The 13,478-nt window shown below is 37.0% G+C and overlaps 1 protein-coding gene across 2 annotated transcripts in view; it reads left to right on the top strand.

Moving 5' to 3' along the window:
* ZNF143 (zinc finger protein 143) overlaps positions 1-13,478 on the top strand; it is a 43,224-nt gene that overhangs the window by 7,709 nt on the left and 22,037 nt on the right. The window contains exons 2-7 of one of the 2 annotated variants that reach the window (XM_068398313.1): positions 5,357-5,475; positions 6,282-6,374; positions 6,852-6,935; positions 7,162-7,242; positions 8,366-8,562; positions 12,922-12,996. In XM_068398313.1, the coding sequence (XP_068254414.1) occupies positions 5,364-5,475; positions 6,282-6,374; positions 6,852-6,935; positions 7,162-7,242; positions 8,366-8,562; positions 12,922-12,996 (642 nt within the window). In that variant the 5' untranslated portion in view covers positions 5,357-5,363. Of the gene's footprint in view, positions 1-5,356; positions 5,488-6,281; positions 6,375-6,851; positions 6,936-7,161; positions 7,243-8,365; positions 8,563-12,921; positions 12,997-13,478 lie in introns of both variants that reach the window. The other variant, XM_068398312.1, reaches the window with a different exon arrangement.

The following is a 13,478-nucleotide window of genomic DNA, read 5'->3' as shown; positions in this document are numbered from 1 at the left end:
TTTATTCCTGTGCATTCTAGATTGCATTTTATAACCATAAGTTTTCTTCCATGACTGCTATTACAAACTTAATTCCATTTCCTGTTAATCATCCTTTGAGCATAATCTTTTTTTTCCTCTAAGGAGTTTCTGCGACTGTCACTGCAGGTTTTTTCCTTTGCCCAGCAATACAGTGGTATAGTCGTTCTCTAAATGGCAAATTCCTGCTATTTTCCAGCTGTTATTTGCCACATTCTCTACTATGTGGGGTCTCCTCGTGCTGTCCTCTCAGCTGCCACAGTTCCCAAGTGCCCCAAACCCACTTTCTGCTCCATGGCAGCATGCCCTCTACCAGCTCTTGCTTTGCTTTTCAGCTGCCTAAATCCCACCTGCTGTTTCGTAGTTGTTTGATTCCTGGTTTTTAGTGGAGACTCCTGTTTCCGGCTGCTAGATTGAGTTTACATTAAAACTTCTCTTTTAACATTGCATCTTTTCTCCAAAACAAGTGACAGCATCCAAAAGATTCTGTTTGAGTATTACTGGAGGGAATAATGCAGGAGGTGCTCTCTAGATAGACAACTTGATGAAGTCTTCATGAAAAATCCTTTATTTTTAACCAGCCTTCCCCCCCCAGCTCCCCCCTCCCTGCATCCCTCTGGTTTCTGGGTGTTGAGAATTTAAAGCATACTTGAGTTCACAATTTCTTCTGTTCAGACAATTTGGCGGGCTGGTTTGGTTTTGGGTTTTTTATTTAATAAAAAATTGCACCTATGTACCCTGCTGGATGGTGTATTTTATCAGTGTTCTACTGGGGGTTTACTTCGCTGGTGCAGCTTTTGTCAAAAAGCACAATTAAGTCAGCAACGCACATCACTAACTGCTTTTGCTTTGTAAGTAACAGTGTGAGACTTGTTTCAGCATCACTTCTTGCGACTGGCTCTTGCTTCCTTCTATCAGACGCTGTTTTCAGTTAAGAGATTTTTCAGTCTAACCATTTTCTGTCTAAGGCTGATTTTTTTGTGGGAAGTATTTTAACTGTCTTAAAGAATGGTAAGATTTTCTCTGCATGAATACCGTAGGAGTATTTTGATGACTAATTGTTTAAGGAATGCAATATGCATTACTGTCCTTGTGAAAGTCTTCCCAAATATCATCATTAAGGTGCCTTTGAAAGTTGTAACTTGTGTATGATCTGTGAAGATCTGCAAGAGTTCACAAAGTCAAGTCTTAAGTTTTCACTTCAGTGAGTCTCTCATGACTAAGCCTGTGTCTTTTCTGTAGGACAGCTCTTGAGAACAAGCAGAATACATGTTCATCAGTCTTGTTGAGCAGCCATGCAGGCCCCACCCCAGGGTTCATGTATTTTCCTAAAAATGGGTGCTTTCAGCTGCTTTTTAACTAATGAGGTGCAATATTTGAAGTGGGTAAAGGAAATCTTTCTCTCCCAGGTTCTTGCTGACAAAATTCCTGGCAGACAGGAGGTTTAAAGAAAAAGCTTAGTGTGATGCAAATGCACAGAAATAAAAGCAATGAGGTGGATTAGGGAAAGAAGCTGGTGAAATTCAGATTGGAAGAAGAATGAAGACAAATCTGCTGGAAGCTGAGGAGAAAGCAGCATGTAAGCCAGTTAGCAGAAAAGGGGGGGAAGGCAGTTACTAAAGCTGAGGTAAGGGAAGAGGCTTGAGTGATGAAAACAGACTGGTTTCAAAAAAACAAGGCAAATGAATAAAAATACGATAGGAGACTAGGTTTGCAGGCTGGATGATGTACCAATAGCATGGTGATACTGTTTTAAATGTATAAAATATCAAAATTATTAGATACCATAGAACAGTTTTAAGTTGGAAGGGACCTGGGACCTCCAGAGGTTATCTAGTCCAGCCTCGATCAAGGCAGGTCTGATTAGATCAGGTTGTTCAGGGCTGTTGACAAGTTGAGTGTTGAACGCCTACAAGGATGGAGAGTCCATAACCTTTCTTGGCAATTTGTTCCTGTATTTGACCACTCTTACAGAGGAAGAAGAAAAAAAAAGTAACAGTGTAGCAGCAATATCTCTGTGATAGCCTGACCCATTTCTCTACAACATAGGCCAACTTTGTCTTCTTTAGTTCTTCCCCATCCTCTTCCTCAGAGCTCATAGCTGTGTCTGGTTAGCCTGTCCTCTCCACTGGGGAGGAAGAAGAGATGCTCCTTTGGCCCTTAAATTTACCTTGCATTAGATTTTTTTTTTCTTCCAAAATAGCCATTGGCCCTTTAAGCAGTTGGTTCTGCTCTGACTCTTCAGGCCTTTGCAGTTGTCTGTGTTGACTGGCTTCCTCCCTGCTTCCCCAAAGTTGAGAGATGAGACATAAGCTCTGGAGGAAGGGCATTATTCTATTTTAAAGGCAGATAGTATATTAAAGATGCTGGGGGCTTCTTAAGAGGTACTTTGTCTAAGAGAGGGAATACTCTAAAGTAGACCCGAGCTGAAAGGCTTTTGAGATGCAGTCCCTGCTGGAATTGTTTCAGAATATAGTTCTAGTCAAAACCAGTGGTTGCATAGCCTTTCTTCTCCATTGTGTGAAATGGTCTAGCTGTTTTGCAACCTGCTTCTGTGAGGTGTCCTGAAAACTGAGCGTATGGAAAACATTGGCAATACAGAACACTGTTAGCAGTTAAGAAGACGGACGACCTCTGTGCACCACTAGCATCTCATATCATAATTACTTAACTTGCTACAAGCTGGCAGTACCTCCAGAGAAGCAGTCCTTGCAAACTGATCTGGAATAAAGCTTTTTTTGGTGCTAGTTTATTTTTTTAACTGCATCAGTTTTCTAATCTTATTTGCTGCACAGTACATGAACACTGAGGGTAGGGCCACTTCAGTGCTTCTTTAAGCTGATCCTGTAGCTGCAGCATGGTGTCCCATTTTTGGTTTACGAGCAAAGTGCTTTCTAAGTAAGCGTTTTGTCCCTGTTTTGAAATGGGGGGAAAAATGAGTAGTAGGGAAAGAACTTACTAGTCCAAAGTCACTAACATGGAGATGGCAGAGGAAGGAGTAGGACTCAGGATCTCTTATGTCTTCATACAATTCCTTGTCCCTTCTATTGTAGTATCCAAAAAAAACCTTAGCTATTTCATTTTCTTCAGAAACATCTAGTATAAATGCGATTTAGTCTGGATGGCTTCTCTGCACTGGCTCTTTTTCTGTTGTGGTACATCACTTTTAGAGACGCCATTTTCTAGAAAAGCTTTTCTTGAAAAGGATGCTGGGAACAAGAATTTCCCATCTTCCCTTGGAGGTTAAAAAAAATCTTTCCTACCTCTTTTGAATTACATTTTGGTTTCTTTCTTAACTGTATCTTCTTTTTGGTGCTCAGAGTTGTTCAAGGTTCAAATTATGTATTAAGAGTCTATATTTTAATCTCCTTAGTGTTCCAGATATTATGTAGGATTGTAATCTTGGAAGGTATATTTCTTACTGAATTGTGAACTGATAATTAGTAGGGTTTTTTCCTCTCTCATATGATTTTCAACATAGTGCATTAAAAAACTTGCTTTTTTTACAGGAGGTTTAAAACCTCCCTAAAGCTACCCCCTTCCACTTTCTTTAATAAACTGTATCTATTCCATTAACTGGGCTCTTAACAGTGAAACAAACTGTCCATAATATTCTCATACAGGCCAAGGTGATGTAGACTCCAGGTCCGATTTCAGGAGGTAATGTGGGTACTTGGTATAACACCACATTAAAAGTTAGCGGGCCTTGGACCATAGGGATGCGTTTGCTTTGTGCACAGCACTCGGGTTAAAGCCCTTCAGCCAGCGAACGCAGTGGAGCTGCAGCAGCTGGGGGTGGGTCAGCTTCATCTCTGCGGAGACTAAGAAACTTATGTAGCTGCCTCCTGCCTCTCTAGGAAATAGGGTCTGGTTCAAAGTCACTTGGATGTACTTGGAAAATATTGCTCAGGTATAATTTTCAGCTACTAAATTAGCATACCAAACCTTTTAAATACTGCAGGCATGCTGGAGTATCTAAATGGTATAATTTTGCTTTCGTTATTCTTTAGTTTTGACGTAAGCATGAGTTTCTCAGTGGTCTTTAAGACCGTCAATGAGTAGCTCATTCAAGGGCAGATTTCTGGATTGCAGAGGTAAAAATAGTTTAGTTATTTAGTAATGTAATCATAAGTAAATTAAAACCCCCTAGATTATTCTTCTCAGCCTTGAATTACAAAACAGCGGATCATAGAACCGTACTAAGATTAAAAGCTTTGATTGTTTATCTGTAACCTTTTTGTGAGATTATCTAACTGCATCTTATTGTGAGAAAAAAATCTTGACTATCAAGAGAATGGGGTGGAGGGAAGGTTGCTTTAATGCTGTGTAGCCTACATACTTGTGATTTTTTTTTGCCCCTTGCATCCACATCTAAGTGTATGTTACATTAACTAAAGGGCTTGCAGAACTCAGTGACTCTTTTTTGGTTGCTTTTTGGGTTTGTTTTGGTTGGTTTTTTTTTCCCCGTGGTGAAAGCCAACATCTGAGTTAGTAGAATGCAATGTTATGTATTTCCTTTATAGCTTCTTAATCTAGTAATACAGAAAATTACTAATACCCTTTCAGAGTCAGTAGACTTCTTAATCTCCCATATTGAAACACACCTGGGTAAAAAATTAGTATCCAAAGGGATGGCTATATCTGGTCCTACGAGGTACATGCAGAGTTGTGACTGTAGCTCACCAATCACTATCCTGTTGTCTTATTAATACATTTTATCATGAGATACTTTATTATTTTCAAGGAGCGATTTTTTTTCTTTTTTTTTTTTTTTTTCTTTAAGAGAAACCTTCCTGGAAAGTTTAGGGAAATAGTTGGATCATTCAGTCAGATTTACTAATGAAGTGTGTATTTCCCAGTGTGTGATAGATTGTAAACCTCTTACTGGCACTGGAGAGATGTTTAATTTATATAGTTAAAGCCCTGCTGTTGTCATGGGTGACTGTGGGTGAATTGTCAGCTTTATTTTAGTTCTGAGGACAAAAAGATATCATTACTTATACCGTCATTACCACCATTATTCTTTATACATTGGTTGAATAATTCATATTTAATTGAAATCTAAATGTGGTTGATGCACTTCAGTGTAGTAACTGCTACCTGGGGTTCTTAATAGCTTAATTAATTGAGGTAGTAATATTTACCTATTTCAAATAACTTTTCCTCTGAAGTATTTTCCAGGTAAGTCAGTCATTCATTGCTGCTTCTTTATGTGGAAGGTAACATAAAATATTTGTAGCAGCTGTATAAAAATCTGATTAATCTTGGATTATCTTTAACTAGTTCTGGTTCTGTATTTAAATTTTCTGTCTATGTTTTGTGAATACTTTCTTTCTAGGTAGACAATGTTATTAGCTCAGATAAATCGAGACTCTCAGGGAATGACTGAATTTTCTGGAGGAGGAATGGAGGCCCAGCATGTGACTCTTTGTCTAACAGAAGCTGTAGCTGTGCAAGGTGAACCTTCAGGTTAAAATATCTTTACATTATTATGTCTTTTCTGTTTGAAATTCAGATAAAACTCTCAAACTCACGTAGTATATTCTAAATGAAAAAGCTAACATGCATTATTCTTAGTTAACTGACATTGATTATGTTCACTAGTTTAATTCTAAAAGGAAATTATCTCTTAATTAAGGTAATAGGTTTGTAAATGTGCCAAATAGGAAATATAAAATCTGACTTTATTCTCAATATAGTTTTACTGTTTTATACTTTGCAACTTCAGATTATATCTAAGTAGGTATGAAACAAGTTGAGTTTTAAAATAGATTGGTGATCTAGGATTGGTTTAAACTTGATGTTTTCTGACAGCTTTGTTATGATTTTACATGATTTAGAACTTTTTTCTAAATCTGTGTTTTATTCTAAATAGACTTGTGTGTATTGATGACAGGTAGTAGTGTACAAAACAAAATTATCGATACAAGTATATACATATATATATATATTTGTTTACACTCATGACCTAATTAGTATTTCTCCTAAAACCTCGGGTTTGTAGTTATTTATTCAGTGACATTGTAGCTTTTTTAGTAAAGGAAAATAACATTCTAGCTGTCATGTTTTCAGAGCAAAATCTTGAACATATGATCCTAGTATATGTTCGTGGTTCAAAAACCAGAAAGCAAGTAAGAACTGTTTCCTATTATTTCTGAAATCATTATGCTTTAAGGGGATGTAATAATTTATGGAGGTGGTTACGTTGTGATTTTTAGGGTGTGATGCTGGTAGTAGTGAATATGAACTTTTTTCCTTGCTAGATGGTGACAACTTAGAAAACATGGAAGGTGTAAGTTTGCAAGCAGTTACCCTTGCTGATGGCTCCACTGCTTATATACAGCACAATTCTAAAGGTAGGCAAATGACTAGAAGTTGATGGGCATTGAAATCGTATTCCCCTTTTTAACCCCTGACTTTGGATTGTAAACCCATTTGGATTGTAAAGTCAGGAAAAATGTATACAATGTTTATGAAGTTCCAATTCCAGCTGGGAATTACGGGTATTACAGTAATACTATAAAATAAATATTTATTTCTGCTACTAATAAGATGCAGGTATCAAATGCAGAACATAAACAAAAGTGAGATGATCTTTACACTTCAGACCCAAATATCAATATTCTGCCTACTGGATAGGACATCAGGCCTTTTCCTTTTTTTTATCCCAGAATTTTAAAACCTCAGTATAGTCATATTGTGCTTACTCTTTACTAAACATTATTTCTCTGTGATATTTTATTGATATTTTAATCCAGAAAGTATCAACTGTGTGTTTAAACTGTGATGTGTCATACAGAATATTTTTTAAGAATTCTGATTGTGTATTTCAGATGGTAAACTAATGGATGGCCAAGTGATTCAATTAGAAGATGGTTCTGCTGCTTATGTTCAACATGTACCCATGCCTAAAAGCAGTAAGTGGAATAATACAAGAAGTATATTCTAAAATGATGTATTAATGATAAATATTGATATTAAGTAATTAACGGTCATTATAATAGCCTGATTTCTTATTTTAATGGAAATAGTCATGAAGAGAGCCTAGGTATTTTGTAATCCTAGGTATTTAGTGCTTCATCTTTCCAACTAATGGATTTTTCAAACTATTGTTGAAGCATTGTAATTCTTTCTTCTGAACAGGGGACAGCTTGCGTCTGGAAGATGGACAAGCAGTTCAGCTGGAAGATGGAACTACGGCATTTATTCATCACACCTCGAAAGGTAATTTTTTTTTGAAGTGTGATTTATTACATTAGGGTTCAACAGAACTACAGCAGTATAAAATATGGTACTCTTTTTAGACTGTGACGTCATTTAGTGTGATTCCCAGTGTAGACTACTTGTTGCTTTTACTTTGTGACATCTGGAAATTGTTGAAATGAGACTCGTTCAGTTCCTTATTTGGGCCTCATATAACAGTTATAAACAGAATCAAAACCACCATAAAACCCCACTTTTTTTTAGCCTAGGATCACATTAAGGTTAACTATATGTCATGTTAGTAGAGAATGTGAGCTCTTATACAGATTTCAGCAATAACTGCATGTGAAAATGAGAAGAGAAAGCAGGTAAGAATCAGTCAATCCCTCTTGAGCTACAGAATGTAGAGATTGACTTAAATTTTAAAGATCATGCTATTGATGACTTTGCCATTAGGTAGCAGCGCAGAAAACGTGACAGCTGACAGTCAAGAATGCAAACGTATTTTTTTTAAATGATAACTTAAATTTCTGCAGAAGATGATTACACTAGTCTTGGACATAGTACTACTTCACTACAAAAAGTGAACAAGTAGATATTTTAAGTATGTTTAAACTAGTGTGACAAAAATTACATTCTACAAGCAGCAATACTAAGGGGAGAGAATATAATAAAGTTTCTTCCTTAAAAGTCATCCGATATTTTATGTGCTTCTTTTGCATATTTGCATGATTCTGTTCTTAAAACGATCAGATTTATGAATTCTAAAATCTGAACTATTGACATCGGTACATGTGTTACATTATTTTCATTTTATTATGAGTGAATACAAAACGGAAAGCTTATTTGTGTTCCTGGTTTCCTTTGTAAATAAAGCTAGACCAGTATCAAATTGGTTTTGCACTTTTGTAAGTGTGCAGAAATAAAGCTATGGGAGGTGTTGTCTTGAAAAAAATTTCATCAGTGCTATTCACAGTAATATTTTGTGTTTATATTTCTCGTATACTAGTGGTTATATTTCTCATATATTTCATGCATATATATGACTTTAGGAGACATTTCCTAAACAACAGTAGTTTCTCATGTAACATGCAGACATTGCTATTCCTTTTCTTTTGTAACACTTTCTAATATTATTTCTCAGACAGTTACGACCAGAGTGCATTACAAGCAGTCCAGCTGGAGGATGGAACTACTGCCTACATTCACCACACGGTGCAAATGCCACAGTCAGATACCATTTTAGCCATTCAAGCTGATGGCACAGTGGCAGGTCTTCATACAGGAGATGCTGCCATTGATGCAGATACCATCAGTGCTTTGGAGCAATATGCAGCCAAGGTATACTGAAAGACATTTTCTCTATCCGTAACGTTTTAATGTTTTTGACAGCAAAAGCCAATTGTGATCTAAGAATTAAAATGATAATTAAGAGAGTCTTCAGACTCTTAGAAGAGAGAACACCAAATTATCATGACAGTGCTTCACTATCATGAGCAGCCCCAGTTTGTAGTGTTGCGTAAAAAGTACAGAAGATTGAACCCTGAAATGATGTGGAGTCAGATTGACTGGGAAAGTGATTTAGACAACTAAATAATAATTTTCTCTAAAATATAGCATTGGAAATGAGCCTCTTGAGAGGACACTGTTTGGAAAGAAGGACAAAGTTAAATTATCCTTGTTCAGGCATTATTGCTGGATTTTTATTTTTAAATTCTTTTTCTTGCATTGGGAAGAGTAGGGCCTGGTGTACTGGGCAAGGATAACGCATGGTATGAAGCGTAAAATAGACAATTAGACAGTTACTGAGTTTGGAAAAACTTCTTTGATCCATACTTTCAATGGTAAAAGGTAGTATGATGCTCAAAATTCATGTTGTCCACTTTACTGGACTTCTGTAAAGCGTGATGTAAGTATAATAATGGGCAGTGCAACTTTAGAGTTTAGCAGTGTCCCAGTTGCTGGATGATTACCATCAGTGCTTGTATTGCTCTGGAAAAAGAGTAGAATAAATTTTAAAATCTGTCCTCTAGTGTCACTGAGAGTTGTAAAATTTTGGGAGAAGGCCAGTTAGCATAATTAAATGGCTTATAAACTGTTCTTTCCATTATGCTTCTGTCTGTTATAATTGAGGAGATCCTAAGAGAGCAAGTCAGATTGTGTTATGTTTGGCTATGCCTTAACATTTCATTAAATAAAAGGTAATTCAAGGTTAGTTGAGCTGTAGTGACAAGCTTTTACACATTCCCTCGCTACTATTTAATATAGGTTTAAATCAATCATAAATCAATCAGTTCAGCCTGCAGAAGAGGAGGCTCTGGGGAGCCTTATAACAGCCTTCCAGTACTTGAAGGGGGCTTACAAGAAATCTGGAGAGGGACTTTTCACAAGGGCATGTAGTAATAGGATGAGGGGGAATGGTTTTAAACTGAAAGAGGGTAGATTTAGATTAGATATTAGGAACAAATTCTTTACTGTGAGGGTGGTGAGACACTGGAACAGGTTGCCCAGAGAAGTTGTGGGTGTCCCCTCCCTGGAGGTGTTCAAGGCCAGGTCAGATGGGGCTTTGAGCAACCTGGTCTAGTGGAAGGTGTCCCTGCCCATGGCAGGGGGGTTGGAACTAGATGATCTTTAAGGTCCCTTCCAACCCAAACCATTCTATGATTCTATGATAACTTTGTCCTTCTTAACAAGGAGCTATATTAGTCATAATTTGTTACAAGTTTCTGTTTTGAGAAGGTGAAAAAGGAGAAACAGAAGAAATGCAAATAAATTTGCATTTTTATCCCATTTATCTCAACATCTGTTTTTTAATTCTGTAATGTCAGTTTGTTTTCTGTAGCATACTTGTGTATGTCTGGGAAAAATTCTATTTGTTTTCTTTAAGCTTTCATCTCAGAACAGTATTCTGAAAGGTACTGCTAGAACCTCTCAGGGAAAGTCAGTAGAAGTAAGTTTCCAAGTATTGCATCTGTTTTACGTACAAAAGCAAATAATAGCTCAATCATCACAACCCTGTCTTTCTCTTAAAAGGAGAAATGTGGTTTTGTGATTCTACTCCATGTCCATGTACGCTTCATAGTGAGGCAATGTATACTTTTCATAGCAGCTGGTATAGGAACATTGAAAAAGGTACAGGAAGGGGCAACAATAACGACCAAACATATGAAATACATGAGGTAAGTATATGATAGAACTTTATAAAATTTAAAGTGGCGCAGAGAAGAGTAGTGACTTGTCATTGTCTTTACCAGTGTAAGAACTGGGAAACATCAGATGAAACTCAGGTGACAGGTTCAAGAGAAACAAGGGAAGAATACTTCTTGAAACAGCACAAAGTAAAGCCATGGCACTGATTGTAGGATATTGTGGATGCTAATATGTCTCTGGAATCAAAGAGTAATTAGATAAATTCATAGAAGAAAAATGTATCCAGGGCTATTAGGTAGAAACATGTGACTTATAGTTCAGGAAGTTCCTAAGCCACGAATTGCTTGGAGGTTGGGAGAATATTTCTGGGAATGTATCACTATATGCTTGGCCTCTTCCTTTAGTCTTCTCTAGCATCTGCTACTGGCTGCTGTTGGAGACAAAATGATTGACCTTTACACTAGATTGACCTTTAGTTTGACTTTCTATAGGCATTCTTATGTTCTTAATTGAAGGCAGACTGAATCTTTCTTTAGAATCTAAGTCTTCTAGGAGGAACCCAAAGATCTTTCTTGGAATCCCTTCAGAGTTCTCCAATACTGAAAAAAAAGAGGTTTAAAATTGAGTGTCTTGCTTTTTTTGTTAACTTGGAAGGTTTTCTCTTCAAAACTTAAAAGGGCAGAGAAAATTTTAAAGGCGGATTTGGAGAATGGTGGTTCTTTTATGTTCCCGTGTCCTACGTAACAGGCAGAAATAGCAAAGATCAGTAGGCTGCCCAAGATCAGCGTAGAAACTCTGTAAGAGAGTTCATACCAAGAGATCCAAGAAGACTACAGAGAAGCTCACTGGAAGTGGTGGAAGATGTACATTTTTCATTGTCCCTTGCTTCTCGTTTAGGCATAGAACTATTTTCCCACGTCTTGCAGAGCACATGCAAAGACTTAACTAGAGTCCTCTTAATTTTGAGCTAAGTCAATTCCTCCTTGCTCCTAGAGCAACCAAGGCAGAAAAAGATCATTGCTCTCAGTGAACATCGAGTCAGAAGACATGTAATGGAATCGTGAAGAGGTTACAACACATACTTTTCTTCCATAAGCTGTTTCTTGCGACATCCCAGCTGCTGGAGAGTACAGTTCCTGGGATTTCTGTATGTCTGCACACATGCACGCACATTCCGTTTGGATCATTTGTTTCCAGTGGTGTTGATGAACTTTTAATTTCATGTCACCAGTTCCTTTCTCAACCAACAACAGGAAGTTCAGGATGAAGTGATTCAAGTCTCCTTTCTGTACAGGTTCTCTCCCCTCCCTTCAAAAATTCTGCAGGAGAAGGTCCCAAAATGGCTATTGTTTCCTTTAAAAATACCACCCGAGAATTACCTGCTTGCAGACTCTCTTTGCAGTCTCTCTGTAGTGTAAACTTGCCTCTGCTTGGGCACTTTCCTCTTCACTGTTTTAGCTCAAAGTTGCCAAAAGTATATTGCTCACAACTGTCTAATTTAGAAAGATAGTACAGTTTGAAAACGTCATATGGGACAAGTTCATCTTCAGTCTCCAAGCAAAATGTTGGTAGCTGATGTTTTGAGCGAGATACTTTACACAGGCATTAATGTTCTCCAGAGCCTGCTATGACCTCCTTAGTGAAAGGGCATGAGCATACCAGCTGAGGTAGGGTTCCTGACAAACTATTTTAGAGAATAATAAAATCACTTAGACGATTTAGGTGCAGCAGTCTCAGCCTTGAGTGTAATGGGTGCAAAGAGTATTGTGAATCCCTGTGCTCAATGCAGAGGCAATTAAGGAACAGGAAACTATGTAATGTATACGTTAAAGTAGTTTCTTTTACAGTGACTAATAAGATGCTGTTCTTTGAGTTGATGTACGTGAGAGAGTTTGTGTGGGTTTTTTAAACTGGGCAGTTACATTTTTATTTAAATAAAGATTTCAAATTAACATCTAATACTCTTTTCAATATTTTTATAAGCTCCTTGGAAAGCAGCAATACCTTTCTCCTCCTGTAGACTGTTTTTAAAAATAAACCTATGGAACAATACACAAGTCTTTGCTTAGCTGTTGTAATTTGACTATTTGGAATTGAGATGTAACACATTGTCTTAGGTATTTTGATTCCAAAGGAGTTGTGCTGTTTGAAACAAGTAAATTCTGCTTAAGAGGGAATGAGAGATACATCCCTATTATAACAGAAGTAAACATCGTCTTTTTTTTTTTCTGTCAGAACTCAGTATTGTTAAATTTATTAATTTATTTTAATACTTTTCATCAGTCTATTAATTTAACATACTTGGTTCTTGCAGTCTTTCCTACCTTGTTTTGAGACAACTTTGAGATGCTCACTTTACCTGTTCCATAATGTATGTGCTACAAGTGGTGATTTTCATGTAAGCTAATGTACTATAGGGTAACCATGTTTCAAGAGGGAGCTAGAGAGCTATGAAATAAAAAGCCCTCAGGCACTGTCTGTAACCCTCTGTTTTTCAGATTAATAAAAATAACTTGTAAATGTTTTTACCATTTCAACTTCATTTTTCAGGTGTCTATTGATGGAAATGACAGTGTTAGTGGTACAGGAATGATAGGTGAAAATGAGCAAGATAAAAAAATGCAGGTATGTAGCCCGATACAAAATAATTCAATATATCTATTTCTTCTGTCTTCTCTGTCCAGCAACGTGCATGATAGGCAAGCCCGTGTAGCCATGAACCAGGGTCTGCTGCTACCCTTCAGGAATTTTAGATTTTAGATCTCAGACCTATACAGATAGGTCATATTTCTCACTTTGTACAAGATCCTTTCACAGGATTCTAAAAAGATCTAATATTTACTGTTTTTTTGTTAAAAGGTAAATAAAAATTATGTTGCATTTCTAAGATTTTTCAAGCTGACCTGAATATGTCATCAGTAAGGGTGTAAGTATTTCAGAAGTTCTTTTCCAGAGAATGAACTGACTTTTTATAGTCCTTAAAGCAGAAGGAATGCTGACTCAATTAATGAGTTATTTTCTTCTCAAGAGAGACAATTCCAGGCATATGTCTGGAACTGTTGTCTCTTTGATAACTTATTTTGGTTCCGCTTGCCCTGTTAAGAGTG

This window comes from Nyctibius grandis, chromosome 4 (genome assembly GCF_013368605.1).
Source record: "Nyctibius grandis isolate bNycGra1 chromosome 4, bNycGra1.pri, whole genome shotgun sequence".
NCBI lineage: Eukaryota > Metazoa > Chordata > Aves > Nyctibiiformes > Nyctibiidae > Nyctibius > Nyctibius grandis.
The sequence above is the reverse complement of the archived record's forward strand: the minus strand, read 5'-3'. Positions and strand labels throughout refer to the sequence as shown.